This window comes from Motacilla alba, chromosome 15, assembly GCF_015832195.1.
Source record: "Motacilla alba alba isolate MOTALB_02 chromosome 15, Motacilla_alba_V1.0_pri, whole genome shotgun sequence".
NCBI lineage: Eukaryota > Metazoa > Chordata > Aves > Passeriformes > Motacillidae > Motacilla > Motacilla alba.
The window spans coordinates 10318093-10345726 of NC_052030.1; the positions used below are offsets into that span (position 1 = coordinate 10318093).

Here is a 27634-nt window from a genome sequence, read left to right on the forward strand (position 1 = left end):
GTAAGAGACTCAGTGAGGAGTCTGTGAAGGGTGACAGGGATGGCTCAGGTTTATTAAAGAGGACAGAAAAATTGTAGAGTATGTGAGTTCAGGAATAGTTTCACCCGCTGTCCTGGATGACCCAGGTCGCTGAAATCTTGCTGGAGGTTCCAGCATTTGCACTTTCCAGGCATTTCTCTCCGATTCAGGGGAGTATCGGCCCAGTTGTGCGGGGAGGAGCAGCACAGCCCCGAGAAGGCAAAGCGCCCGCCCCAGGTTATCCAGCAGGACACGGATTAAGCCGTGCGTTTCCCGGATCAGCTGGAAAGAAATCCTCTTGTGCTGGGTCTCAGCCTCCCTCGTCCTCGTCCTCCCATATCCCTTGCAGGGCGGTGGATTCTGGGCAGCCCTTTAGAAAGCGGCACTCGCGAGTCCCTCTTGTTCTGCCTCTGTCACAGCCCTGCGGCGTTCCACCGCCAGCGGGACATGCCACTCCTGTTCTCCCTGCAGAGATGTGCCCGCGTGTCCCAGAGGGGGCGGCTCGAGGTGTCCCCAGGGCACGACACAGAGCTGAGCTCCAGCTCGGGGCTAAGCCCTGACTGAGTGTCCTGTCTGTGCCCGATCCCCGCATGGACAGCCGCGACACCGAGCACCAGTGCGTGTTAAATAAAGCCTCTGGCTCTCTCGAGCAGCCCCGTCCCTGCCCTGGGGCTGGGAGGGAGACCCAGCAGCGCTAAACCCCCCAGGCAGACGCGGCTCTCGGCCCCCCGAGCCCGCCCGAAGGAGGTGGGAGGCGCAGGAGTCAGGTGCCTGCTGGGAAACCATCCCAAATATCTGGGCTGGCAGACACAGCCTCAGCTCCCTCCCCCTTCCGCAGCAGAGCCAAATGCCCGAGGTTGAGGTGGAATTTCACCCTGCAGCTTGGGAGAATCCAAGGCTCAGGTTACCGGCTTCCCTCCAGCCTCACGATCCTTGCGCTGAGAGGCAGCACGGCCCCCCAGGGCTCTCTGCAGCACCCCTTGAGCCCCTGAGGGCTGGCAGCTGGTGGCCACCCTGGGCTGTGAGGCTGCAGCCACGCTGGAGGAGCAGGAGAACCCAAAGAACCTTACCCATTACTTTAATAATTAATTAATACAACATATAAATTGCTCATGCTCATGAAGTTACCATGGTTGTTCCCACAGTTCTCCCCTAGCTCTGTAAAGCACTGAAAGCTCCAGTCTGCACCCTCCGTGGTCCCCAAAGAGACCCCACCACACTCATGGGACCATGGATCCTCCCAGTTTCTCCCAGGTCCACAGGGCAGGCACTGCCTCAGCTCCAGCCTCCCCTGAATCCAGAGACCTGGAGGACTGGATTCAGTTCCTTCCGCCACCAAGGGTTATTCCAGCATTTGCAGGTTGTGCTGAAGAAGCAGAGATGTGCTGAAGGAGATGTGCTGGTCCAGTCTCTTTATTCCCAAAACCAAGTCATGCACCCCCAGCCAGGTCACTCCAACCAACTCTCCCTGCTCCCTTCTGACTCCTGCATGATCCAAGGGTGGACTTGGCCCCGTATTGAGCCAGGCAATAAAAGCACTGAGCACAGATAACACCAAACACCACTGGAACTGAGCTCACAGGCTGCCCTCAGCATGGCCTCTCCCCGGCCAGAGTGGCTGGTTTGGGTCCCCATCCGAGGTTTCCCAGCGCTGCAGCTCCTGGCCCAGCTCTGGTTTGGAGAGTCCTGTCCTGTGAACCCCTGGGGACCCTCAGCCGGACGTGGAGCTCAGGTCCAAGGGAAGTGCTGGGCTGGGATCTGCACTGTGGAGATGTTTTGCTCCAGGGACCTGTGGGAGAGTGAGACCAGAGCCCATGTGGGCACACAGAGGGCTGCAGGACCAGGGCAGGATGGCAGCAGCGTCCCAGAGCCTGCCAAATGCCCTGGGAACCCAGTGCTGGGGAAACACCCTCACTGGGGACCCCACAGCAGACAGGACAAATCACCCCTCCTGCTCACAGGCCCCAGACTGCAGCGGGAGTGCCAGTGTTGCTCTTTTTGGTCAGGGAAGGCTCGAGCCTGAGGAATCTGCTCACCTTGGTGCCCTGTGCAGCCATCAGTGCCCCTGCCTTGGTCCTGGCATTCTGTGCCTGGGGGAAAAGGATGAGCATGAGAGCTCTGGTGCTGCCCCTCTGGCGGGCAGCCATGGCTCTGAAGGAGAAGCTGAGCTTCCCTCTGCTCCTCTGGAGAGGATCTCCCCGAGAGCTGGGGCACAGGCAACCTTTGGGATCAGCGTGTGGAGTCTGCTGGCTCCCGCTGTGGGATGAGGCGGGATCAGCTGAGATCCTGCCCTGCTCGGCCAGGAACGCCTCAGCCAAGGGCACCTGGCTGCCAAGCTCCCAGGATGAACCTCTCCCTGGCAGTGCCAGCTGGCAGGGGCAGTCTTGCCCTTGCCCTTGGCCGTGCCCAGCTCTGGAGCACTGTGGCAGTTCCAGGCTGGGAATATTTGGCTGTGTAACAGTTCTCTGCATTATCTTGCTGTTGCAGGCAGCAAAACTCCTCCCCTGGCTTTCACAACACACTTCACAGCAAAGGCTGACAGTGCGGGGATGATGCCAAGGGAAAGAGCAGTGGGATGGATGTGGAGGTGACAGGGACGAGGGGGCTCTGTGGTGTCACACACCAGAGCAGCGGGATGGATGTGGAGGTGACAGGGACGAGGGGACTCTGTGGTGTCACACACCGGAGCAGCGTCTCCACAAGCCCAAGGCGTGGAGTAGAGAGAGCGTGGCAATCCTGATGTTTGGAGACTTGGCAAAGATGAGTGTTTCGAGGAAGGGAAGGAGATCTGCTCATCTCAGCACCTCCAAATTCCCCACAGCTGCTGCTTCCCTGCCCTTTCCACCTTCTCAGAGGATCAGCTGCCAAGTGCCCTGACACGCTGGTGTTTGCTGGTTTCTGCCGGAGCGCAGGGAAACACTTTGGAAGGGCACCTGGATATGATTTTTGGCAGCTGAAAGGAGGTTAAGTAACCCACTAGAATTTGATAGTGTCACTAAAATTACTAGGAATATAATATTGGTAGCAAGATTATATTCCTAATTCCAAGGGTGGGGCTGTTTGTTTCCACTCACACTGTGAATGGAAGCTGGGGAGGTGCAAGCAGCTCCCTGCCCCATCTGAGGGAGCTCCCAGAGGGACACAGTGAAGGGAATTAACTCAGCCTTTCCCAGAGGGAGACAGAAGTGAGGCTTCCCTAGACAGGGAAAGGTAAGGAACAACCATTTCTTCCTGGACTGGCAAGTGTTGAAAAGCTCAAGCCCAGCCAAGCTCTGGGCACACCATCAGCACGGATGGCAGGACTTGGGCAAGTGACCACAGCTGGGCTGGTGTTAATCTGCTCCTCTTGGAAGGGAGTGCCAGCTTCCAAAATCACTGTTTCCCAGGATACGAACTCGGTCACAGCCATATGAACCCAGCCCTTTTGCTCCAAACCACTGGGCTCCAGGAGTGCCAAACGTCTGATGTGATCAGGAGAGCCAGGACACTTGGAGGCCACAGCCCCCACCCTGGGCAGGTGCAGCAAAGCAGCTTCAGCACAGATGTCTCACCTGCAGCTCTGGCAGAGGACGTGGAGTCCCTCTGGAATGGGAACTCGGGAAGCCCCACTGGATGCCCGTATTTTCCATCTTGCAGCAAAGCCCCTGGGCCGTGCCCAGGCTGCTGGGGGGAGTGACCAGGGGGGCTCTGGGCACAGGGGCTGCCCCAGGCCGTGCCCAGGTGCTGTAACCCCTGCCCAGGAGAGGCCCTTGCCCGGCCCAGGTGCTGGAATGTCGCAGGAGCAGCTTTGTGGGGGAGAGGTTCTCAAACACACGGAATCCTTCTCTAACAGCAAAATCCCAAGCCAGCTCGGCCACAAACTCTGCATCCTTGGGGCTGCTGTCACCTGGAGCTGGCCTCCCTGGGGACAAGAGAACAGGACACCTGTTTGGAAAATCCTCTGTTATGTAGTCACATCCCAAACAGCATCACCTGCCCTCCTCTGGGCCAGCCCAGCAGGACTCGGGGAAACTCCTTTCTAAGGGGTGTGAAAGTAACATCAGATTTAATTCTGATAAAGGCTCCACACCTGATGAGTGCAGACAAACAGCACCGAGAGCTCTCACCACCTCCCTGTGAGTCCCTTGGCAAAGGCTGGTGCTGAGCTGCAAGGTCTGAGAGCTCCATCTGTAGGACACAGCTCTGGGCTCCCAACTTTGGCCTCTGCTCAGTTCTCCCAGGAAAGGAAAGACCCCACAGCACGAACAGCAGGAGGCAGCTCTGTGCCCCTGGCTGTGCCCTGTGCAGGACACAGCTGGCCTGGCTGGCTTCTCACCTGCCAGGGAGCCACGGTGACGTCCCTGCAGCATCACAGCCAGGCGGAAAAAGGCAAAGGCCAGGTAGAAATTCCAGCTCTCCGGGCGCTCCACTCCCCTGTGGCCACAGTACATCTGGGAATACTCCTCTGCCGTGGGAATCCCCGAGTCACACTTCCTCGAGCCTGGAAGATGGGAAGAGGTACCAGGAGTCAGCTGCCAGAGCAGCTCAGAGCTCCCATGGGAGGGTGTGAGCCTTGTGGCACAGCCAGGCCCCTCCATGGAGACACCCTCCAGGACCTGCACAGCTGCTGTGCTGGCTCCATGGGGAACTCTGGGCTTTGGCACCAGCCCCTGCCCCAAAAGGCACATGGGGCAGTTCTCCTGGTTAGGGTGGAACTGTGACTGACAGAGATCTCTCCTACATGATGGAACCTCTCCGTTTAACCCTGCATTTTTCTTTTTAACAAGTGTATAACTTAGTGCATAAACCAGTCCTGATCTGCTTCACATCTTTCCCACCCAAAAGAGTTGCTCAGCCTCCTGCTGGAGTGAGAGGGAAAACAATGCAAACCCAAAACCCTTTCCAGCTGCACTGAGCCCCCCTGCCAGCTGAGCTGCTTGGGCAGGAGCTGATCTGTTCTGAGCTCTGGTTCCTCTGCGTGTGCCAAAGGTGACTGTGCCCCTCTGTACCTCTGCGAGCACCAAAGTGGGCTGGCAGGAAGAAGCTCATACAGTTATTCGCCAAATCACACATGGGATCTCCTAGAGTGGCAAACTTCCAGCCCAGCACAGCAAGGACTTCTGGCCTGTCTGGATGAAAGACCAGGTGGTCCATCCTGTATCAGAGGGAAAAAGAGATCAGGAAAGTCTCCAGAGGAGGGAAAAATCCCAGTGCTCAGCAGCAGTAGGTGCTTTCAGTGCTCTTCACTCTCTTCAAAAATTGCCGAGTCCTTTGGAAGGCAGCACAAAGTGGAACATTAATTTCTGCAAGCAGAGGATGGAGGTTACTCAATATTGAACACCCTGGTTAATAATGGACTAAACTGGGCTTTGGAGAATGAAACCAAGTTAGTCAGAGCCTCAGATCAGGGCTGGTTCCTGAGTATTGCAGGAAGAGCTGATGATCCTCCAGTGTCAGACCAGCATTTGCAGCTGCTGGATGAAGAAACTCAATCTCATTCCCTGGGGATGCTGACCCTGACCCAAAACCCAGCTTTTGGGCTGCTCTGAAGCTGCTGCCCCAGCCCAGTCAGCACCTTTTGGAGTCTGGGGGTCATTTTACACTCAGTCCTTGTTTCCTGCCTGGGATGTGCTCCAGGGCAGTACCTGAAATCACCGTGCACCACTGTTGTCTTCTGGGATTCAGGAAAATGCAGAGGCAGCCACTGGATGAGCCTCTCCATGGCTGGGATCACCTGAGTTTCCACAGCTCGATACTGCTTTGTCCAGGTCTCAACCCGCTGCTGGATGTAATTTCCTGGAACAGAGGAACAGAGACTCCCAGGGAAAGGCACCAAGAGGCTTCAAAAGGGACACAGAAAAAGTCAAACAGCCAAGCAGATCTCAGTCCAGAACCCTGATTTAAGCTCCAAGATTTTAATTGCAATTTCCAGGGGTCTCATACTTTCTTAACTGGACACTGGATTTAATATTCAGGTGGAAAGAATCCAATCCTGGACAAAAATGTAAATGTTCTCCACCAGCTCCAGGAAGCTGAGCTGTCTCTGCAGAGGGACTGGAGGGGATGCTTGGGGAGGTTTGGTCAGAGATGGCAGCAAAGAAGCTACTCCTGTACCCACAGTGGGCAGAGATGGCAACAAACACGGCAGGAGGCTCGGGGAGGTAGGAGAACTTTGGGAACTCACAGGAAACCTGGATTGGAAGAGCTCTTCACACCCTCCCACCACACCTGGGGATTCAGACTCTGGACTGCTCATCCTCACTTTCCCACCTGCCCCCAGTTTGGTCCATCCTGCCTATCCCTTGAAATGCTGACACCCAGGAGAAGAAAGGATCCAGAGGTTGCTCTCACCGTGCTCCCCGAGGTCCTGCAGCTTGGCTGCTCCGAGGTCCAGGCTGTGGATCCTGGCCAGGACGTTTGCCATGGCCCCGTACCAGGCCCCGCGCCGGCGCGGCGGCACCGCGGGCAGGGACACGGCGCGGTGGATGCGGCCAGCACAGTGCTCCAGCAGGAAGAAAGGAGTGCCGAGGATGCTGGGGAGGCACACTGGGATGTGTGGGGCTGAGGTCAATCCTGCCACTACCCCCAGATCTCACCTGCACCTTGAACCTCGTGCCCCAGATCTCACCTGCACCTTGAACCTTGTGCCCCAGGCCTCACCTGCACCTTGAACCTTGTGCCCCCCAGGCCTCACCTGCGTGGGCGGGTGAAGAGCAGCCCCAGCAGCACCTGGGCGCTCACTGGAGCCCAGCTCAGGCTGCCTGTGGCAGTGCCATGGCTGTGTCCCCTCCAGCCCCAGGTAGCTGAGCTTGGAGCCAGGCTCCAGCAGCAGCTGCTGCCCTGCAGTGCCTGTGGGCTGGGCTGTCGGGCTGCTCACACACAGCAGGAGCAGTGGGCACACATCGAGCTGCGGTGCAGACACCGAGTCCTGCAGCCAGCAGAGATCTGAGCAGGCTGCAGGCCTGAGGGCTGTCCTGTCACAGATTTGCTGCTGTCACTGCTGCCTGAGGTCTGGCAGTTGGAAAAATCCTTTCTTTATTGCAAACCTGAGCACTCTGAGTCAGCAGGAAGCCCTACAATATTGCTTCATCAGTGCTTTTCAAAGAGAGCTTTGGGATTAATTGCTAAAATGGGACATACCTAAAGCAACCTAAAGTAAAAGTGATTCTGTTCTTTGAACTTCTAGAGGCTCCTCCAGCCCCACACTGCACAAATGTTCATTAGATCAGAGCGCTTGGTGAGCTCTGGTTCCTTCTCTCTTCACCTTTGGGGGAATCTGGCTGCAGTTGTCAAGCACGGAGTGAAAGCTGAGGGACAGGATTACCTTCTGTCCTCGCAGAGAGCAAGCACAGGGGGCACAGGAACACCAGACTCAGCCAGAGCCTTCAGGACCCTGCCAGGGAGGGACAGAGGTGCAGGGAATCAGTCCTGGAACTGCTGTGTTGGAGGTGAACACACCATATCACTGCTCAGCTTTAAATATACTAAAATCATGTGGCTGGGGGAGGTGAAAGGAGCACACCCACACCTTCCCATGGCCCGGAGCCCCCAGACCTATCCCACACTCTGGAAAACAAGGAGAGGCCATAAATGATCCTCCCCACGTGTCCTGCTCCTCTGGCACAGCAAACTGCAGCAGGACCCCTCTCACCTGTATTCCCTTGGGACAGAAAGGCCTGAGGGGCCATCGGGAGGCTCCTCCTCCTTCTTCAGCACCAGCAAACGACCTCCAAATTTCACCAAATAGCTCCGGGTGGACTCTGCGTGGTCAAACTGCCGTAACTCCAGTGGCGCTGGGAGGTGGGAGCAGAGGGTCAGCACTTCTCCAGGCCTTCCATCCCCTTCCTGCACCTGGGGCTGAGATCTCCCTCTGTGTCCCAAACCCCTGGGGAACATGGCAGTAGCTCACAGCTGCCTCACAGGACAGGAATATTCCTGGCATCTCTTTGACCACTTGTGCTCAACCCCTCCCAAAATGAGGAAGCCCTAAAATGTTGTTTCCTAATTCAAGGAAAGCGATGGATCACTGGAACTGGAATGGCTGTGCTCTTTGCTAGGAGATTACGAGCCTTTCCTTAATATTATTTTTCAGTCTCTATGTTGTACAGAAAAAGCCAATAGCTCCAGAATGTCCAGCTTTTCTGACGGAAGGGCCAAACCCACTGCAGTACCTGTGGGGTGGGCACCAAGAACATCTCCAAGGTACTTTTGCAGACGATCCTTTGGGATTTCCTTGCCTGGTCTCACTGAACGAGTATAAGGAACAAACCCTCGCAAAGGAAATCCCAGATGGGTTTCCAGCTCTCTGACTGCTGCTTCTGGATCATCAACCTGAAACCAGGAGGGAGAAAGTAGCACTGGGTGACAGCTAGAAGACAAAATTTCCTGGGAAAGAGAGAGCCCTGCATGGCTGGGATGCATTTATCTGTGAGTCCATCAGCACTGATCCACTGACACACAGGAATTCATGGGTCATTCCCTGCCAACACAGAGCTTCCCACCTTCACTCTGCCCTGGAGAGACCAGGCACGGGGAGCTTGGGCTGGGGTAAGAGCTGGAATTCCCTGCGTGCAGTCCAGGGGAATGGAGGTCACTCTTCCCACCAGTCCCAGTCTTGTCCTTTTCCAAATGGTCCCCAAAGTAAAACCCCTGTGCCCAGTGACCCCAAAGCCTGGGGGTAATCTGTCAGTCCCCAGCTGACTCATCCATGAGGCCTCAGAATTTCTGGGAATTCATTAACGGGCTCATTTTCTGCTGTGGTTGTCTCAACCACAGGGATGGGGCTGTTTCTCCAATAGGGAACAGAGGAACAGGAATGAGGAGAGACTTCCCTGAGGTTACACAGGGTTTGGAGCCATGAATGAAACAGCCCAGAGCAGACTTTGCCAGTGATCCCTGCTTTAATCCCACCACATCCTGCAGGGACAAGCAAGGCTGGAACAAAAGGCTTGGCAAGAGTCGGCCACTGCCACTTGGAAATCCTGAGCTGTTCAAACCAAACAGCTTCTGGACCCAAAATCCATCCCCAAATCCCACCCTGGCTGTGTCACTTCGTACCTTCACTGTTTTCATGCCAAGCTGGGCTGCTGCCTCCAGGTTCTGGCTGCTGCTGTCCAGCAGGATGGACTCCTGGGGCTGGACACCCAGGCGCTCCAAGCACAGCTCGTAGATCCCAGGATTTGGCCTGGGCATCCCTTCCTGATGTGATTCAACCATCTACAGCAACAACAGATGGAATATGCATGAGCCTGCTGTGACCACAAACATCTGGGCAGTGCTGGAAATGGAGATGGGAGGGTGGGAAAGAGACTGGCCTAATTAACATGAGAAATAAAGGATGTGGAGCTGGGTAGGCCGTGGTTCCAGGGACTGTGTGGGTGCCAGCTGCTTTGGCCATGGCTCCTCAGCTCAAATCAGCCAAACAGGATCAGCCAGTCCTTGGATGGGAGATATCCAATGAGATGTCCCGATGTGGGAGACCAAACTGGTCCCAGACCAGTTGATCGGTGCTGTCCAAGGAATCCTTGGATGGCAGCACGTTCCAAAGGCTCAGGAAAAGCAGCGTCCTGACCACTGCACCCACCAGCCACCCCAAAGCCATCTCCACAGCAGCTGTGTTGACCACCTAAAATCTGGATCAAAAAAGCACTGACTCAGTGTCTGAACACTGCCCTCACAACCATGAACAACCCAAGCAGCCATTCCCCTGCTCTGGAACACTCCAGGAACAGCAATGAATCCATCGCATGGATATAAAGCCAATACTAATGGAAAGCAACATTCAATTATTTTTGCCCCACTAATTGCTGTGCAGGGCTGTTACTCCTGTTCCAGGAGCAGCACACACTGGAGAGGCCGTGGGTATTGGAGCCTCGAGGTTCATGTGTCACCTACTCTGCTAATCTGTGTCATCTCTGCAAAGGTGAGGAGACTGCTGGGAGAGGAGCATCTTCTCCTCATCTCACACAGGTCAGCATGCTGGGGTGGTGGGTTTTTTGTAGCACAGAGGGTGCATGAACTCTTTGAAGACTCCTTACTCTGTTAAAGCTTATTTTTGTTTGTTTTTTTAAAGCAGGAAGGACACTGAATAATAACATTTATTTCTAGTCTGGTGTTCCAACTTCCAAGTCCTCAGTCGCCATCGCTGCCTGTGCCTGTTACACAGAGCCTCGTGGTTGTGTGGGCACTTTGCAGTGGATTTGCAAATGTCACTCAGCCCCTCTCCCAGTGCCTACAAGGAATTGTGTCAGGAAATGTTCTCCCAGCCTGTTCCACTGATGTCTAAACTGTGCTGCTGCTCATCTGCTACCTGCACTTAAAGAATTTCAGTTGCTGCTTTCACAGGCGGAGCAGCAGAGCCCCATTTGGGATCCATCCAGACTCACCACATCAAAGTGCTCTTGGTGCAGGGGCAGGAACCTCGCTCCATCCCCCAGGCACGAGCTGTGGCTCAGCAGAGCTGTCCTAAGCCCTTCTGCCCGGATACACTGAGCTGCTTCTGCCATTATGGGGAGCTGTTTTCTCATCTCCTTTCGGATTAAATCCCAGAGAAAGGAGTGCACTGGAACACGGACATTTGCCTGAGAAACAGAGAAACCCCAAGAGTGATCCTGGGCCAGAAAAGGGGTGAAAATAAGAAAGGTTGGGTGGGTAGGTTATCTGATCCATCTTATCTTGCTGTCCTGCTTCCTCTGGCAGCAGAAGGCAGGCAGGGAATCTCTCAGCTAAATTGCTTTGCCCAAATAAACAAATGTTCTCATTCCTAATTCTGCAGCAGAGATAAAGGGCTGATTTTGGGAGAGAGAAATCACTGGGACTGTGCCTGCCATGGAATCAAGGCAGGTTAGAGACAGACACTGACAGCTCAGCAGGCAGGAAAGGAATCTGCATTTTAGACTGAGATGTTTAAAAAGGACTTTATTCCAGTAGGAAATTAAGGCAAATTCATCTGCCTGCCCTGCCCAGGCACCAGGATAATGGTGGAAATCTGCTCTGCTCCAACAGCAGTGCTTCCTAGATGGAAAATCCAGACCCTTCAGCCACAGAATTTCTTTTTAAAGCTCCTCTTTCCTCACTGGACCTGTTTCCATGCAGTCAGGAAGCACAGGGAGAGCAGGGGGGAGTTGGCTTACAATCTCAAAGCACTGTTGTCCCAATTCCTGCAGGAACTCCACAGCTGTCAGCTCTCCTCTGGAATACTGCAGAGAGAGGCTGTTCTCCCCTCCAGACAGCGCAGCTTGCTGGACGGTGCCGGCTGGAATGCAGCTCCGGGCCTCCCAGTCTGCACGGAGAACAGCAGGGAAGCCAGGAAAGAGCATCAGCAGGCTGGGAAATCAGCTGGGAGTCCCTCTGAGGTGACACAGGGCCAGCACTGAGAGAGCGATGTGCTGCACCGGGTGACTGGCACGGCACAGAGGGAAGGGTTTGGGCATTCCAGGAACTGCAGCACCTCACCCCCGTTTTCAAGGTGGAGAATTCCTACAGCTGCTGGAGGGCTGCACCAGCCTTGGCTGGCATCAGGTGGTGGCACTACAGGACAGTTTTGTTACCGGGGGGTGCAGGGTGGTCACTGTTACAAACTTGTGTGGCTTTTGATGGCACAGCAGGTCCCACCATCACAAGTTCTTGGGTGTTGAGCCAGAGCCAGCTGAAAGAGGCACCTGAAATTTATCTTCCCTCCATGCACAGGAACAACAGGAGCCCTGGTGACCAGGGAGCAGATCGAGAGAACAACTGGAGCTGTGCCAGGGCTCAGTTAGGCTGAAATATCTTTTAGGCTGAAGAACCTTTCCCCGATATTTCCAAGCTCCCCAGGGAATGGGCAGAGCCCCAAGGCTGCCAGAGCTCTGGGTGAATTTGGACACTGCTCGCAGGGACAGGGTAAGGATTGCTGGGCTCTGCAGGGCCAGGAATGGATGATGATCCCTGTGGGTGCCTCCCAGCTCAGGACATTCTGTGATTGAGTGGGATCAGGAATGGGAATACACACCTGTGGCTGTCCTGTGAGGGGCTGGGAGCAGCACCCCGCTCTCCTCAAAGAGCACGGCTTTGTAAGAGAACCCTCTGGACCGCTGCTGGATCAGCGGGAGCCGCCGGATCCCGGCACGCAGAGGGCTCAGGGCACGGGCAGCGCTGCTCAGGTACATGCTGGGAACCACGGCAGGGCCAGGGAGACTCACACCTCAGCCAGGGAGAGGCTGGAGCACAGCTGCAGAACTACAGGGAAAGCGTTTATTTGTGCACACAGAATCATGGAATTGTTAATGTTGGAGAAGACCCCCAAGATCATCAAATCCAACCTCCCTGAATCCACCAAACCCTCTGGCCAAGGGCCGCCTGTGCTCGAGCTCTGAACACTTCCAGGGATGGTGGTTCCACCCTGGGCAGCCACTCAAGCGTCCCACCCAATGTCCCACCCAATCCAAATGGCATTTTATACACATATGCCTTCAAGCGCTAGGGACAATGGGATAACTCATCACTAACACACACTAATTGCTGCTCATAATCAGTGATTGCAGCCATTTGAGGGTCAGGCTCTGCTCCCAGGGAACAAGGGACACAACAAAGTGAAATGGCCTTGAGGTGTGCCAGGGCAGGGTCAGGTTGGACATCAGGAGGAATTCCTTCATGGAAAGGGTGGTTAGGGATTGGAACTGCCCAGGGGGGTTAGGAGTCCCCATTCCTGGACATGTCCAAGGAAGGCACTGGGTGCTCCGTGCTGGTAACAAGGTGGGGATTGGTCAGGGACTGGACTCCATGATCCCGGGCGTCTCTCCCCTCAGGGATCCCTCACAGCTCCCGGCCCGATGATCCCGGGGGTCTCTCCCCTCAGGGATCCCTCACAGCTCCCGGCCCGATGATCCCGGGGGTCTCTCCCCTCAGGGATCCCTCACAGCTCCTGGCCCAATCATCCCGGGGGTCTCTCCCCTCAGGGATCCCGGGGGTCTCTCCCCTCAGGGATCCCGGGGGTCTCTCCCCTCAGGGATCCCTCACAGCTCCCGGCCCAATGATCCCGGGGATCTCTCTCCTCAGGGATCCCGGGGGTCTCTCCCCTCAGGGACCCCTCACAGCTCCCGGCCCGCCCGCGGCGGGCAAGGCTCCCACTCTCGCGAGAACGCACCTCGAACTCTCGCGAGAAGCAGCGGCCGCCCCTCGCAGCCCCCCGCGCGCTGCCGCCGCCGCCGCCGCCGCCTGTTACGTCACCGCGCGGTGACGTCCCGGGGTCAGAGGGGAAAGGTGCGGGAGGCGGAAGCGGCCCCGGTCCCGGTCCCGGTCGGCGGCGGCCCCGCGGAGCCCATGAGCGTGTCCCTGGTCGTGATCCGGCTGGAGCTGGCCGGGACGTCCCCCGCTGCCCGCGGGCTTCGCCTACAGCGCGGCCGGTGGGTTCCCCCCGCCGGGGGCACGGGCGGGGCGCGGGGCAGCGCGGCCGGGCCCGCTCCGCACCGCGCAGCTGCCGGCGGGGGCCGTCCCGGTGCTGCCGGTGCCGCGGCTCCGCGCACGGCGCCCCGTCCCAACGCCCGCTTTGTCCCCGCAGCTCCGGACATGGCAGCGGAGAGCAGCGGCGCGGCCCCCGCCGCCGTGCCCGCCTGCCTGGAGGGGAAGGGCCCCGGGGAGCGGGCGGCCATCCTGCACCAGCACCTGGGCCGCAGGGAGATGACCGACGTGATCATCGAGACCATCCAGCCGCGGGCAGGTACCGGCACCGGGCACCGGGGGCGGTTCGGGCTCGCCGGTGGGGACAGCGTCCCGGTGCTGTCACCGGCGGGCCCGGGTGGTTTGGGGTCTGCGGGGCCGGAGTGGGCACTGCGCTTTGGGGACAAGCAGAGAGGTTCAGGGATGCGGGGCAGAGCCGGTGATTGCCGGTGGGCACTGCCCGCTGACCTCATCCCAAACCCCAGCTTCCTCCCGAGGGGCAGCACCGAGCTCTGGGACAGGGACGGGACCCGGGAACCGCTGGGGCTGTGCCAGGGGCTTGGGGTGGGGATCAGGGAAAGGCTCTCCCCGGAGGGTGCTGGGCACTGCCCAGGGAATGGGCACAGCCCGAGGCTGCCAGAGCTCCAGGAGAGTTTGGACACAGTTCCAGGCTGGGATTGTTGGGGTCTCTGTGCAGGGCCAGGGGCTGCTCTGGGTGATCCTGGTGGTCCCTTCCCCTCAGTAAAGGGGAAACTTTGCCTTTGTGAAAGATGAAGCACAAGCTGCCGTGGAGGGAAGAAAATCCTCGGAGGCTGCATCAGCTGAGGACAAAACCAAACAGGAGGATCAAAGCAAGGAGTGTGAGGCTGCTCCAGACTCGCCTTCCAAGCAGCTCCCAGACCAGATCTCCTTCTTCAGCGGGAACCCCTCGGTGGAAATCGTCCATGGAATTATGCACCTGTACAAAACAAAGTAAGGATTCCTCAGTAAGGTGGGAATGGGAGGGTGAGGTGGCTGCCCTGGGGCTGTGGCTCCTGGCTGGGGACAAACAGGAAGGGTGACTCGCTCCTGGGAATGCAGAGAGTGACTGGTGTTACTGGTGGAGCTTGGTGGCACCTGTGACAGCTGTGTGTGACACTTGGGGGTGTTGAGGGAAGACAAATACAGATTCAAAAAAAAAAAAAAAGATATTTGAGAGCAGCTTTCCAAGGGATCCCACAATTAAATAGTGATCTCTGGGGTCTTGTTGACAGGCCTGGGAGCTGTGTGAGGCAGGAGGTCTCATCCTGTATCCCAGGGGTTCCAAGTCCACACCACTCCCCTCTAATTGTCTGAGAACTCCCATTTCAAGTCTTCCTGAAAGAAAGGAGACCAGGAGCCACCAAATGGGTATTGGGAACAGTAACAAACGTTGCTCAGTTGTTCTAGGAATAGTGCTGGACATCTGGGCCTTGCCAACTTCAGCTGTTTTTCTAGAAAAACAGGTGTCAGACTATTCCTGGCAATCCCACTGTTCCTGGAGCTCCCAGGTTCATCCTTGGCTGAAGGATGCCTGTTTGTGGTCACTCTCCGATGACAAAAGAGGGTTAAAGTGTGACAGAGTTGCTGTGACTGTGTGCCCAGCTGTGTCCCTGCTGTGTCCCCAGCAAGATGACGTCCCTGAAGGAGGACGTGCGGCGCAGTGCCATGCTCTGCATCCTCACTGTCCCTGCCACCATGACCAGCCACGACCTCATGAAGTTTGTGGCCTCCTTCTACGAAGTGATTGAGCACATGAAGATCATCAGAGACTCCACCCCAAACCAGTACATGGTGCTCATCAAGTTCAGCTCCCAGGTAAGATGCTTCCAGTTTTGCTTGGCTGCAGGAATGTCACACCAGGTCACTGAACTGGAGGCTTGGGTGGCTTCACTGGGCAGCCCTGAGCCAGGGTTGTACTTATGGAGAAACAGCCCTGTCCTCCTTCCCAGAGAGTTCTTGGGGCTGCTGAGGTCAGTCCCACACCTGGAAGCAGTGGATGCCATGTTCTGGCTGTCCTGTTCTTTTGGCAGGATATTTTTCAAAAATGAATCCATTTACAGAGTTCTCTGCTCTCGGCTTGTTCAGAGTCTTGTGCTGTGCTGAACAGGAAAGACCCAGCCAGGGGAGCTCCCTTTGTTTTAGGAAAGACTTTCCCTGCTTTTCTGAGGAGCTGGGTGATTTCCACTGCCAGTGTGGACAGGACAGAGCCCCCCAGTCTGAGAGCCTGGGGGTGAACTGGTACCCAGATAACACAGTTTGCTTCTTCAGGCCCTTTGGACTGGGCACCTTTAAATTCCCCCCCTAATTCTTGTGTGGACCCTTTCACTTGGACATTCTCTTCTCCCAGCTGCACATGGTTTATTTTGGGCTTCAAGGAGAGGTTTCCCCCAGCTGTGAATTCTGCCTGAGACATTTCCCCAAGCCCTTTGTGCAGATGAAGGATTTGTGTGAGTTTTGTGCTGATTGCAGTAGTTACAAAGATGGTTTCATATCTCTTGTTGCATTAAATTACTCATGCAAATATTTAGTGCTAACCAGCCTTGCAGCAAATCCCTGAACTTTTGCTCAGTTTGCTCTGAAATTCCTGTTTCTCAGGCAATTCCCTGAAGCTCTGTTGACCCCTAATGGTTGTGCCTGCAGGTAGCAAAACAAATCTCCAGGTTCTTTATGCTCCTGCCTGGAATCAGCAGGAGAGTGAGAATGTGGCATTCAGCTGACTGGTGGTTGTGGAGAAATGGTTTGGGGAGCTCCTGAGGGAAAAGGGATGGATTTGGCAGGGTTTGGGTGGGTTCTGCCTCTTTTGCCCTGGAAGGTGCCTGGGCTGTGAGTGGTGGATGGATTCGCTGTTGCTCCTGTCCCTGGCAGCAGCCTCTTACATATTTGCAGAGACCAAATTTGCTTTGCAAATGCACTGAAATTGCCAGCAAAGGGTAAAACAGGTGCTGAAGGGGAATCCCCAGTTCCTGCTGAGGGCTCCGAATGTCAGTGTGGTGTCACTGCCCTGAACTTCACTTGTGTCTTCCAGAGCTGATGCCAAGCCCAGCACCAAAATGCAGTGCCTGGAGCTGGCTGAACCCCCCCTCTGGTGTTCCAGGGAGGAAGGGAGGATATTGGAGGTTTCTCCTCCTCTCCTCTGGGTGGATCAGCTGGGGTTTTTCTGTTTGTAACCCATTTCCCCTGCCCTGTGCCCAGGCTGATGCAGACAGTTTCTACATGGCCTGCAATGGCCGGCAGTTCAACTCCATCGAGGAGGACGTTTGCCAGCTCGTCTATGTGGAAAGGGCTGAAGTCTTCAAGTCAGAAGATGTAAGTTTGGTTTGGTTTGGTTTTTTTCCCCTGCACTTCAGAAGGTTTTAACAGGATTTTTTTAAGAATAAGCAGCAAAAATGCCTTAATACATCATCCCCACCTCCATTTCCCATCCCACTGGTCCTTGGAAGAGTTTGTGTGGTGACTCCATGGACTTTGTGCCTCAGCTGTGACCTAAACCTGCCTTGGGTTGTAATTTAGGCAATCCACAGAGCACAGTGGGGCTGGTTGCAGGTGCAGCCCCTTCACTGAGCCCTGGCTGTGGCCCTTTGAATGTTGGGGATCACTTTCTTATCTTTGCAATAAATTCCCAACTGCTGTGTGGCCTCACAGCGTTCCTGTGTCATGGTTTTGTCCCCTGGTGCCAGCAGTGATGGGAAGCTGCAGTTGATTGCTGGTGCTGAGCAGTTTCTCTGTGCTTGGTGCTTGCAGGGGGCCAGCCTGCCCGTGATGGACCTGACAGAGCTGCCCAAGTGCACCGTGTGCCTGGAGAGGATGGATGAGTCTGTGAACGGGATACTCACCACGCTGTGCAACCACAGCTTCCACAGCCAGTGCCTGCAGCGCTGGGAGGACACCACGTGAGAGCCTGGGCTTTATTCCCACCTCTGAGGCCCTGCTTGGAGTGCTGGGGGTTGTGCTGACAAAGCTCTGCTGGTCCCTGTGGGGGCAGGAATTACTGCGAGTCCTAATGCTCAGTTTTTCCCACTAAGGGGCTCCCAGAGAAAAATCTCCCTGCCAAAAGGAATGGAACAGTGATGCCCAGGGGCCTCGCTGCTGAGGCAGGGAGGGAGTTGTAGAGGAATGCTGATTATCTCAAAATACTCCAGGACAGAAGTGCTGGGCTAAAGAGGCCTGGCTGCACACACAGCCCTGCTTCACTCAGCCTTGGCAGCTCGGCCAGGCCCTTCCTTGGCATTGCAGATTGATCTGCTCCTGCCTGGAGCTGAGGGGCCTTGTGGGGAGCCCTGCAGCCTTCTCTCCTACCTGGATGCTGGGAGGGGAGGAAGAGGAGGTGAGGAAGAGCAGGGGTGCAGGGGCACTCTGGGAAGGGGAAGGCAGGGGAAGAAGGGATGATGACAAGAGGGCTCAGTAGATCAGGCAGGGGAGGCTCCTGTTGTTCCAGGTCAGTGATGGGAAGTCGTGTCCCTGGCACCGGGAGAGCCTCCGTGGCACTGGAGCAGGCTGGGGGTTGCACCCGTGTCTGTCCTTAAAGCAGCTGCCCTTTCCTCTTGGTGCTCCCAGCTTCCCAAATCCCTGTGAAGTGGGATTTTGGTGTGCCTGGAGTCCCCAAGTGCTGCTGCCAGCGGGGTGTGTTTGCCATTCCTCTGGACACTTTGCTGGTTTGCTGCACCTCAGGCAGGCACAGACACTGCAGCAGGAGGCTGCAGATCCTCCCTGTGGCTGCTCCATCCCTGCTGTCCCAATTCCTGGGTTCTCTGATGGAATGTGAGGGAGATTGTAGCTCTCTGTGATCTATCACTCCCAAGCCAGAGTAACAGACCTCAGTGAGATTAATCAGATTTGGAGCTGGGCAGGCTGAAGGGCTGCTTTGCTCCATAAATCCAAGCCAGTGGAAATTTGGGGCAGTGGAGTGTAGCCAGCACAGGAGCAAGATCCCAAAGAGCCCTTAAATATGGAATGTGCAATTCAGGCAGAACTTATGCTCCCAGTCTAAAGAAGGGACAAAGGAAAACCTCTGTTCTCCTTGCCCAGGCACCACAGAGGCTGCAGGTACCTGAATTTGAATAGGAACTGACTGCAGCCCTGTTGTCTTTTCCCTGGAAGATTTCTGGGGCTTACCCAGCAGCTAATGAAAAATACACAAACAGTCCTGGCAGCCTCAGTTATCCCATTCCTGAGCTGAGCTGCTGCTTCCAGGGCTGGACACAGCTTCCTTCTGGTCTGGGGTGTTCTGTCTTTGTGGCAGCACTGAGGGAGTTCCAAAGGAGATGAAAGATCTGGATCTTCCTGCTCCTCATGCTTTTAGGGTACAGTTATGGGATGTTCTTCCTGGGAAAGCTGAGATTGAATCCCTGGGGTTGGGTGGGGTTAAAGCATCTCCTTAGGGTTTTTTTAAGGACTGAGGGGTGTTTGCAGAGTGTCACTTGGCTGTGCCCATCATTGTGTAGTTCCAGTGCCCTTCCTCAGTGTGTAGCTTCTGTGTTGGACTGCACCAAAACCAAATCCAGCTGAAATGGCTTTGGGAGAGCTGTTCTTTGTTCTGTCACCAGCTTAGGACCAGTAACTTTGTGTGGAATGAATTCAGGTGGGGTGAATGTGAGCTCGTGGGTGATACAGGGAACCCCTGCTGCACAAGGCATTTCCCTGGAGCTCTTTGGCTCTCTTTTCAATGACTGGAATGTGAAGATGTTGCTCCCTGTGTCTCATGACATTCTTGTTGCCCTGCAGGTGCCCTGTGTGCAGGTACTGCCAGACTCCAGAGCCCGTGGAAGAGAACAAGTGTTTTGAGTGTGGAGTTCAAGAAGTAAGTAGGTGGGTGGAAGGTGAGATCTGGCCTAGATCTGACGGCACAGCTGCTTGGGTTGCTTTGGGGCTTATTCTCAGGCTGATTTTGGGCTGGTTTTACCAGCCAGTGGGGTATCAGCTTTCCTTTTGAGTTGCCTCTGCGCTGGGAAGGGATGTCACCTCACAGGTTTCCTGTTCCGAGGTTCCTAGATCAGTGACAGCAGGGACCAGCCTGATAGTGGTGGCCCTTCCAGTCTGTGCCCTCCAGAGCTTGCTGAGATCCCTCATTCCTTAGCCAAGGCCACTCTCCCATCTGGCTGGGATTTATGCAGTCCCTGCAGGGGTGTAACTGCCTTTGATGGGCTGGGTTCCCTGCTCCTTGGCCTTCCAGCTGAGTCAGGGAGCGGGAAAGCAAACACTGACTGGAGTGGGGGGTGGGTCCCGCTGTCTCGGGGTGCTGCTGCCCCCCCAGAGCTGCCCCCCAGAGCTGCCCTCTGTGTTGCAGAACCTGTGGATCTGTCTGATCTGCGGGCACATCGGCTGCGGGCGCTACGTCAGCCGCCACGCCTACAAGCACTTTGAGGAGACGCAGCACACGTACGCCATGCAGCTCACCAACCACCGCGTCTGGGACTACGCCGGCGGTGAGCCCGCAGCCCCGGGCACCCTGAGGGACTGGGGCTGGGGCACGGTTTGCTGGGCATGGAGGAGGTTGTGTCTGGGTTAATGCCTGACTTTGGGGGGAGCAGCCATCTCTCCTCTAGCAGCAGCTTCCTGGGGCTGGAGGAGGGAGAAGGTGGCACTGTCACAAAGTGGGGCGGTCCTACAGCTTGTTACTCATTTTCCATCGTACCCCATAAGGTATTTTTTCCAAATACCCCCTAAGGTGGCTGGGAGGAATCTGCTAAAGAACAAATGCATGTGGTGTTGGCTCTGTGCCTCGCTGAGGGGCAGGGCCTGGGTGGTTTCATTGTGCTCCATGATTGGGGTTCCTCAGATCCGAGTGCCCATGGTTGGATTTTCTCTCCCCAGACAATTATGTCCATCGGCTGGTGGCGAGCAAAACTGATGGCAAGCTAGTTCAGTACGAGTGTGAGGGGGATATGTGCCAGGAGGAGAAAATTGATGCCTTACAATTAGAGGTAAATATTTTCACTTGTTGGACCCTGCATTGTGGAAGTGTTTCCAACCCCGCCACAAGCACGGTTCAATCCCATCAGCTGAGGCAGCAGATCTGCTCCCAGCCTGGAATTGTCTCCAGGCAGGAGCAGGATGGGTTTACTGCTTTTTTTTTTTTTTAATTTTTTTTTTAAGCCTCTCCCTGGCTCTGCAGAGCCAATGCAGCGCAGCGTGAGCTGGCTGCAGTGTCGTCCTGTGGTCACTGGTGATTGAAGCAGAGCTGCTTGTGCTGCTGCAAACAGGGGACACTGGAGGGAGGAGTGGGTCAGAGTCCCTCCCCAGACCTTTCCTAGAGGATCTGTGGCTTGGGTTCAGAGCCAGGATCTGTGTGGCACTGTCAGTTTGGGTAGTTTAGCTCCCAAGCTGAACGAGGATGCAGGAATCCACAGCTGTGCGCTCACCTTGGCGAGCACAGAGAGCTGACGGTCTGATGCCAGCCCTGTTCTGTTCCCTTCCCTTGAACAGATAATGATTTATTTATTTTTTGTACCTGTTGCCCAGCTTCTCCTAACTAAAGGAGAGGAGCTTGAAATGCCTGCTTCACTGAGCAGCCACTGCAGCACGATTTCAGCCGCATTAGACACGAGGGTTTGTGAGGAGGAACAGCCCACAGAGACCAGACTGGAGGAGCTTGTTGCTCACATAAATATTTGGTTGCTTTTCAGTGAATTTTCTGAATAACACTTAGATGTTAAACCAGCTAATTTTAACCCTTTTTTTTTTTCTGTGAGGTGGTTGCTTTAAGCATGTAAGATCTCTCTGTCTAATGAGATTGAAATATTTCAAGAGAGAATGAATTTGGCAGTGTTTTGGCACTCGGAAATTACTGAGAGTGATCAAGGCTCTGTGCATGTTTAATTCTCTAGTGAATGCCTAATTTGATGTTTATTAGCCTGATGAAAAGGAGTAATCACCTTTTTCAACCTTCTCATGACTCATTTGCAGAACCAAAAGGGAAAAGATGAGATTTAGGGCATAGATTTTTGTTCAGATTCCAAAATGCCATTGGAATGGGCCATACATGTTGGAGAAGAGTAATTGGGAATGGTTACAGAGTGCTGAGGGTGCTTTCCCAGAAATCTCCTTATAGGAAACTGGATATGTGCATTGATCCTACTGCACTGGAGTTTGAGTTGTGGATGGGAACTCTTCCCCTCAGTCTTTGGAATCTCAGACTCTCAGGACAGGGATGGGTGGTGCTTCATTTTCCTGTAGACATTTACTGCTATTCCCATGAAAAATCTGTCTCCTTAAACAATTCTTGGTTTGATACTTCCACTTGATCCTTGTTGTGCTGTAAAGGCTTTCCTTAATTAAAAAAAAAAACCCAAAATTATTTGATTGGGAAATCAAACTGATGAAAACCATCAGCTGGATGTGCAGCTGGGTTGTGGGTCCAGAATCTCCTGATTTCATCTGGTTCAATTGATGAAATGGATTGTGGATTGGAACCCTTAGGGCTCCTTAGCCAGCAGGGCCACCCTGACTGCTCTGTGTCTCTCTGTTTGTAGTATTCCTATTTGCTGACGAGCCAGCTGGAATCCCAGCGGATCTATTGGGAAAACAAGATTGTCCGGATCGAGAAGGACACTGCTGAAGAGGTGAGCTCTGCCCTGGGCTGTGGGAAGGGTCCTGGCCCCGTTCAGTGGGAGAAGAAGGAGCTGCAGGATCTCTGTTTGAGCCTGGGCGCCGCCTGCCGCAGCCTCGCGCAGCCTGCTCCGCTCCCAGCTGGGAAAATTGGCTCCAAGATGGATCTGTCCCTTATCTGGCTGCTCCCAGGGAGCAATTTGCTGCTCAGTGGTGCAGAAGCAGGTAGATTGCCACAAAGATTGCAGCTTGATTTAAATGTGCTGCTGGGGAAATGCAGCAGTGGTGGAAGGCAGCGTGCTGCTGCGGGATCCCGGAGCCATCCGTCTCTCCGACACGGATCTCCAGGGAATGTTGGTGGAGCAGAGACAATATGACTTTAATTTGCTCGGCTGCAGAAGGTGGAACTGTCTCTCTGCTCCAAATGCATATTGATTTGCCCTTTCTTTTTGATCCCCTCTCTCTCCTCATCACCCTTTGGGAAAAGTTCAGAGTCTCCTCCTATAAAGCATCCTGCAGGCAGGACTGCTTCAAAATGTCACCAGGAAGAATCCAGGGAGGATATTCTACTGCTTGTTCACTCTGCATACATCCTTTCAACCAGGTTTAAAGTGAGTCAGGATTTAGAATTAGGTCCTTAACTTTCTTCAGGACTTCTAATTAACCATTTAAGTGTCTGCAATTGAATAAAAATAGAAATTGTGACTGTTGAAATGGTGGTCATTGACCTTGTCCTAAAGAACAGTCCTAGGAATCTTATGGAGAGCCTTATAGAAGGAAAATATGTATCAAAAATGATCTTGCAAGTGCCAGCAGACACAATCCTCAGAGCAGCTTCAGAATGAAAGCACTCTGATCCCTGCTCCAAACGTGGTTTCACATTTAAACATCCCAATAATTTTATCCATGGCACTTGCTCCATGTAAGTCTTGTCTGGATCAGTGCCACCATGCAGTGTATTCCATTATCAGTGCTCAGGCTGCTTCCCCAAATTAACCATCAGCAGCACCAACATTCCCTGATTAGGACTGGAAGGCTTCAAACCTGCTCTGCATCCATGTGTGCTGACACTGACATTAGTCCAGACTCTCCTCTAGGAAAGCATTTTCCATTAAATTCCTGCCCCGCAGCCTGTGAGCGTGCTGGAGGCACCAACAGAAGGCAAACAAGAATTCTTGGCTCTAAATTTCCTGTAAGTCTCATGCTGGAGGTTTGACACCTGGAGAAGAGAGCTTGGCTTTCTCCAGGAGCAGCAGCTGGAGCGGGCAGCAGAGGGAAGAGGATGGCCATGGCCAGGGGATGTTTGTGTTTGTGGGAGGGAGATATCGGTGTCAGTGGGTCAGTGCTGAGTCAGCCCCTGTTCATCTTCACACGCATCCTCTGAGGTTTAGTTTAAAATGAGCAAAAACCCGGCCTTGAGGTGGAAATCTGAGTTTGCTGATGGATCCAGAACCACGAGAGAGTGGCCAAAGGAATGCTGGATGCAGGCAGGAAGAAGTTAAGGAGCTGCTGCAGCTTTTGGCAGTGCCTGGCACGGATCTGCAGCCCGAGTTGCTGTTCTGTGGGAGCAGCTTCCACGGCAACGTGGCTCCTTGGGAGTCTGGGATCCAAGGGTAACACAGGGGGTCCTCACCAGAACAGAGCCTTGGCTCCAAGCTTTCCTTACCTGGGGAGAGGAATTGGTCAAAGTCTGGAAATGGCTGTGGAAAACCAAGTGTCCTGACGAAAGGGCAGCGGACTTTGAGCTGTTGGAAATGCCCCTGTGTTTGTTTTTACAGATTAACAACATGAAGACCAAATTTAAAGAGACCATTGAGAAGTGTGACAGTCTGGAACAGCGGCTCAATGACTTGCTCAAAGAAAAGCAGTCAGTGGAGAGGAAGTGGGTACCACTGCCAGGTTTAGTTCCATGCAGCCATTAAAACACCGTGCACTGACATCCAAAAAGAAAAAAAAAAACCCCTGCTATTCCTGGGTTTTGAGCTGTTTAAGCTGCAATACTGAGAACATGGCTTGCTTTATAAAAAGCTCTGATTTCTGTAGGTGTTCACAAATGGGAAATGTCTGAGTGAGCCCAGCTTTGGGGCCATGAGCTCCCTTTCCACGCTCTGCATGTTTAGCATTCAGGGATCCTTCATCTCCCTGCTCTGAGGGAGATGCCAGCCTGTCCTGCCCTTGGTGGGTGCATCCAAACGGGTGAAAGGCAGCTCAGCAGGGGCATCACCCAGCACAGAGGAAAACACAGATCTTGGGAAGTGCCTGGAGGAAAGATGTCAAGCCTGGGAATTGTGGATCCATGCAATCCTTGGGTGGGACTGTGTCCCTGTTCCTCCCAGCCCAGGGCCTGTCCAGCAGTCCTGGCTGGAGCAGGGAGCACAGGCACTGAGCTCCGTGCAGCTCACCTTCCTGAGTGGGAAACGGGCAGAGGAGGGTGCCAGCAGACTGCCAGGGCAAAAGCAGAGTTGTTGGGAGCAGGAAGCCCTGTCAGTGAATCACAAGGCTGATACCTTTGTGGGAGCATCTTCCTTCCCAGTGAAGTGGTATTTTGAGGGTCCTGGGGTGTGGCAGGAGGCCCCTGACTGCCCTCAGCTCTCTCGGGGTCCCTTGTAATTCCTGTGCCCTTTTTGGCACCCATTCCAAAGGCTGCAGGTGTGTGTGCAAGGTCAGTTCCATGTCCCAGGCACACCCTGCCTGTTGCCTGTGCTGTTGGCATTTGGCATGAGATGGAATTTCCTGACCTGAGGAGGATTTCAGAATCTTCTTGTATTGCCCCCCATTGCCCATCTTTGGTGGAAAACCAAATTCCAGGTGGAGCTGGTGGGCTGGGGGTCAGTTATCCAGTGAGAAGGCTGAGGTGGTGTTTGGTCTGGGTGGGCAGTGCTGCTGTCCTGACTCCTGCTTCTCTCTGCAAGGTGTTCCCAGCTGAACAACAAAGTGGCAAAACTCTCCAACGAGCTGAAGGAGGAGCAGGAACTGAACAAGTGCTTGCGAGCAAACCAGGCCTTGCTGCAGAACAAACTGAAGGAGGAGGAGAGAGTGTTGAAGGAAACCTGTGAGCAGAAGGACCTGCAGATCTCTGAGATCCAGGAGCAGCTGAGGGATGTCATGTTCTACCTGGAGACACAACAGAAAATCAACCACCTCCCAGCTGAGACCCGCCAGGAGATTCAGGAAGGACAGATCAACATTGCAGTGGCATCTTCTGCCAGCTCCTCCACAGCAGGCACGGGCAAACCTTCCTCCAGGAGAGGTCGTGGCAAGAGAGGGAAATGAGAACAGGAATTCTCTGCTCCCACCCTGGACTGGCCGTGCCAGCAGCAGGCCAGGCTCACCTCGGGACTCGGGCTGGCAACGCCCAGCTCACTAAAGCTCAGCTAGAAATTGTCTCCAGAGCTGCTCATAAAACTGGCTGCGAGTCAGTGGAGGTGTCTGTGGTATTTAAAAGCATTTCACTGCACTATTTAGCTGTTTTTAGGCAGATCTTGGTGACCATTTTGCCTTCCCTCCTTTTCAGAGCCCCTCCTGCCATGCATTTGACTTTCTTGGAGAGTGTTTTGGGGTGGGGGGGTGTGGGGTGTGTCCATATCCAACATCCCATTCCCTGTGGGGATGCTGTAGAGTAGGCTCAGCCCGGTGTGTAAGGCTTCTCCAGTTCTTCTCCTGGATTAAAAGTATTCTCAGTTAAGAAGTTATTTAATAAACAGTGTAAATTAGGTTATGTACATCTCCTTTTTGTATGTGCAGTCCTGACACTGCAGAACTGCCTGTGCAGGAGTAGAACTGTAGTTTGGAAAGAAAAAGGAGTGAGGTGTGGAAAATAAACCATCTTAGAAACCAGGCAAGTCCTAAAGGCCAATGGTCTGGGAATTTAAAGGCTTTACAGGACTTTGCTCTGATCTCTCTTCGTTTTAAAGGTGGCCTTTGAGAGGCCAGTGCTTGCTGTGCTGCCTGTGGGGCAGAAAGGGTGGAAGTTTTGTGTTCTGGATGCTGTTTAACGTGGTTATTTTATAGGTATTTCTACAAATTAAGTCATCTGTCAGTTGGGGAGCACATTCCCAGCGTTCCTGTGCTCCTGGAGTGGGGTGTGTGTGTGTGTCCCCTGCCCGAGCTGCTCTGGCAGTGGTGGCGTGAGCTCCAGAGCTGTTCTCCTCGGAGCCAGGTGAGGAGAGGGACAAGCACAGCCTTTTCCAGACTCTTCCCACATTCCTGGAGCTGCCGGTGCTGCCCCTCCCCCGGGTCCTCAGCAGGAGCTGCAGCTCTTGGTTCAGTTCCCGTGCTCACCAAAACGTGGCACTATCCACAACCTCAGCTGGCAGAGCTTCTGTCTGACTTGCCCCAAAGGGACACAGGTCCTGGAAGGGAATTTTGTGCACAAATCTGCTTTGGTTTGGGTTTTTTGTTGGTTTTCACTTAGAATCTAAGACTCGATGCTCTGGGGTGGGAAGTTTTCCCTGGAGAAGCGACTGTCCTGGTTGCTGCTGTGCTCAGAATTAGAGCATTTAAAGACTGATCTTTTGTTAAAAATGGCAGGGGAGTCCCCAGTTGTCTTTCCAGGCCACGGGATGATCCTGATCCTTGTTGGAACAATCAGGACCTTAGTTTGGAACACTGAAACAGCTCTGGCTGAGCAGGTCCAGCCTGGAACACAGGCATGAAACAGCCAGTCCTTTATTGCTAGTTGTTCTTTTTTTGGCCCACTGAAAGGGACGAGTCCCAGTCCCTGGAATGACCCCGGGAAGGTGGGTGGTTCTCATCCACTTCCTGGCTGCATGGACAGAGAGAGTTGAACTTCCTCATTGGAATTACAGGGCTGGTAGTGCACTCTGGGCATCCCCTGTTTGGGTTTGGAGATCTGCCCCCACCACCTGGAACTTGGACCTTTTCTGACTTTGTAGCAGGAATGTACACTCACTTTTCCAGTGTGTGGATTGTGCTGCCAGGCCTCTGCCTTCTGTAAATGACTCTAAGGACCTCGAGATGTACAGCACGGCTTGCTCTCCTAGAGAAACTATTTTATTTAAGATATATTTTTACACCATTAAGATCCTCTGACCTTTTGCTGAAGGCTTGCTTTGTGTAGAACACTAAAGATGCTGTACTGTATCTTGGAATTCATTTTCAAAAAATGTGATGGAAAATTAAACCAGCGTGCAGTTCTTTCTGTGTGTTTGTTCCACTGGAGGGGAGGGAGGAGGTTATTTTGGAAGCCTGATAGTTTTAACTCAAAGGCAAAGCTGTCCAAATGAGCTCTTGGCCTTCTTTGGGCTGGGGATGTTGGGCTGAGCTGATAGGAGCAGATAAAGCTGGGCACTTATCTCTGGGCAGCTTGTGCAGAAAAAGCAAGAATTGTAGAAGGCTTTGTGTTAAACCAAATAACTCTCAGTCCTTGAGTCACCTCCAGCTTCTCCTTAAACCATCCCAGGTGAGCAGAGAGCCTGCAGGGTCCGTCTGGGTGTTTATTCACTGCTGCTGATCATCGGGCTCCCCCAGGCTCCTTCCCCGGGGAGACTTCCCACAAGGAACTGGGGCTTGTGGTAAAGGGAAAGGTCCCAGCTCAGGCTGGTCTGTGACTTTTCCTCACCCCTCATCCAGGCCCACAAGTGCCTGGAAAAGCTTTGGCACTGGGACCTCGGCCTGTGGTCAAGTTTTGACATCA

At 54.2% G+C, this 27634-nt stretch overlaps 2 protein-coding genes across 3 annotated transcripts; one reads left to right on the plus strand and one right to left on the minus strand.

Annotated features, from left to right (window-relative positions):
* Window positions 1-1190: 1190 nt before the first annotated feature.
* Window positions 1191-13241, minus strand: ACAD10 (acyl-CoA dehydrogenase family member 10). 2 transcript variants are annotated; one of them, XM_038152604.1, is made up of 15 exons: window positions 13121-13241; window positions 11987-12213; window positions 11130-11278; window positions 10383-10577; window positions 9055-9213; window positions 8169-8328; window positions 7649-7790; window positions 7322-7390; window positions 6349-6530; window positions 5643-5793; window positions 5007-5152; window positions 4334-4498; window positions 3570-3919; window positions 2055-2108; window positions 1191-1807 (listed from the first exon to the last, which is right to left on the minus strand). In XM_038152604.1, the coding sequence occupies exons 2-15, from the start codon at window positions 12141-12143 to the stop codon at window positions 1730-1732; spliced, it is 2157 nt and encodes a 718-aa protein (XP_038008532.1). In that variant the 5' UTR covers window positions 12144-12213; window positions 13121-13241; the 3' UTR covers window positions 1191-1729. The 2 variants fall into 2 exon arrangements, with proteins under 2 accessions (XP_038008532.1, XP_038008533.1); XM_038152605.1 differs by having other exon boundaries at window positions 11987-12205; window positions 13121-13196.
* LOC119707508 (BRCA1 associated protein) lies at window positions 13172-27135 on the plus strand. Its single transcript, XM_038152606.1, is given in 13 exon segments — window positions 13172-13344; window positions 13346-13379; window positions 13535-13693; window positions 14184-14385; window positions 15060-15249; window positions 16627-16740; window positions 17176-17324; window positions 19156-19231; window positions 19718-19856; window positions 20245-20354; window positions 21903-21992; window positions 23757-23860; window positions 24891-27135. Coding segments are annotated over 13 exon segments (1776 nt in total). The 5' UTR covers window positions 13172-13296; the 3' UTR covers window positions 25252-27135.
* The last annotated feature ends 499 nt before the right edge of the window (window positions 27136-27634 follow it).